The sequence below is a fragment of the Trichinella spiralis genome (genome assembly GCF_000181795.1).
Source record: "Trichinella spiralis strain ISS 195 chromosome Unknown Scfld812, whole genome shotgun sequence".
NCBI lineage: Eukaryota > Metazoa > Nematoda > Enoplea > Trichinellida > Trichinellidae > Trichinella > Trichinella spiralis.
In genome coordinates this window covers 1-1,216 of record NW_003527751.1, presented here as the reverse complement: position 1 = coordinate 1,216, position 1,216 = coordinate 1, and the positions used below count along the sequence as shown (strand labels likewise).

The 1,216-nt window shown below is 38.9% G+C and overlaps 1 protein-coding gene across 1 annotated transcript; it reads left to right on the top strand.

Annotated features, from left to right (window-relative positions):
* Window positions 1-85: 85 nt before the first annotated feature.
* On the top strand, window positions 86-1,053 carry Tsp_16117 (hypothetical protein; the record flags this gene model as incomplete). The annotated part of the gene is made up of 5 exons (XM_003370401.1): window positions 86-156; window positions 351-387; window positions 431-493; window positions 692-792; window positions 916-1,053. Coding segments are annotated over 5 exons (410 nt in total), but the record flags the coding sequence as incomplete, so codon positions are not given.
* Window positions 1,054-1,216: the final 163 nt, after the last annotated feature.

The window sequence follows — 1,216 nt, the reverse complement described above, 5'->3', positions numbered from 1 at the left end:
TTCAAATGTGGCATTGCAAACATCAGTATTTCGTAATTTTTCAATTTTTTAAGTTGTTAACATCAATTTTTTTATAAATTTTTAGGATGCATTGTCACGGCATGTCAAGGTCAAAAATGTCCATCAGTGGAAGTGGTCACTGCGGTGCTGCTGAATGTTTTAGCGTAACATCAGAATGACAGCAATCAAACAGCGTTTAACTAGCAAGTAGTTTCTATGAATGTTTGTGTATTATTTGCCATCAAGTTTTGCCTAGTTTGTACTGGTATAGTTGGATATTCGCCTTAGTAACTCGTACGTTCATTTTACTTTTGTATTTTTTATTTTGAAGTGAGAAGTTTCACTTTCAGGTTGGTGTTTGTCCTTTTGCAATCGTGATGGTAGTAGGTAAGATTTAATTTTAAGGAATTCTGGTAAGATCAAAGTTTAGATCGGGATTCAGAGCGCAACATGGTTCACAAGCATAAGGTAAGTCAATTGGAAGAGGATACAGGTAAGTAGTAAAGGTAGGTGTAATTAAAAGTCAGGTGTCAGATGTAAGTGAATTTGATAGCCTGCAGCGATCTTATTTATGCAGTATGCAAATTTTTAAACCCCTGGGGGTAATATGCAAATTTTTTATGCCCTAAGGCTACGCCTCAGGCTATGCCTCAGGCAATTTTTCGAAAATTTTGAAATTTTTAAAATATAGCCCCAGGCTTTGCCCTCAGGCTACGCCCCAGGGCAAATAAAAATTTGCATATTGCCTCAGGCTATGCCTCAGGCGTTTTATTGCACCATATTTGCCCTCAGGTAAGATTTATGCAAATTTTTAATCCCCTGGGGGTAATATGCAAATTTTTATATGCCCTAAGGCTACGCCTCAGGCTATGCCTCAGGCAATTTTTCGAAAATTTTGAAATTTTTGAAATATAGCCCGAGGCTTTGCCCTCAGGCTACGCCCCAGGGCAAATAAAAATTTGCATATCCCCTCAGGCTATGCCTCAGGCGTTTTATTGCACCATATTTGCCCTCAGGAAAGATTTATGCAAATTTTTAATCCCCTGGGGGTAATATGCAAATTTTTTTATGCCCTAAGGCTACGCCTCAGGCTATGCCTCAGGCAATTTTTCGAAATTTTTGAAATTTTCAAAATATAGCCCCAGGCTTTGCCCTCAGGCTACGCCCCAGGGCAAATAAAAATTTGCATATTGCCTCAGGCTGCGCCTTAGGCATT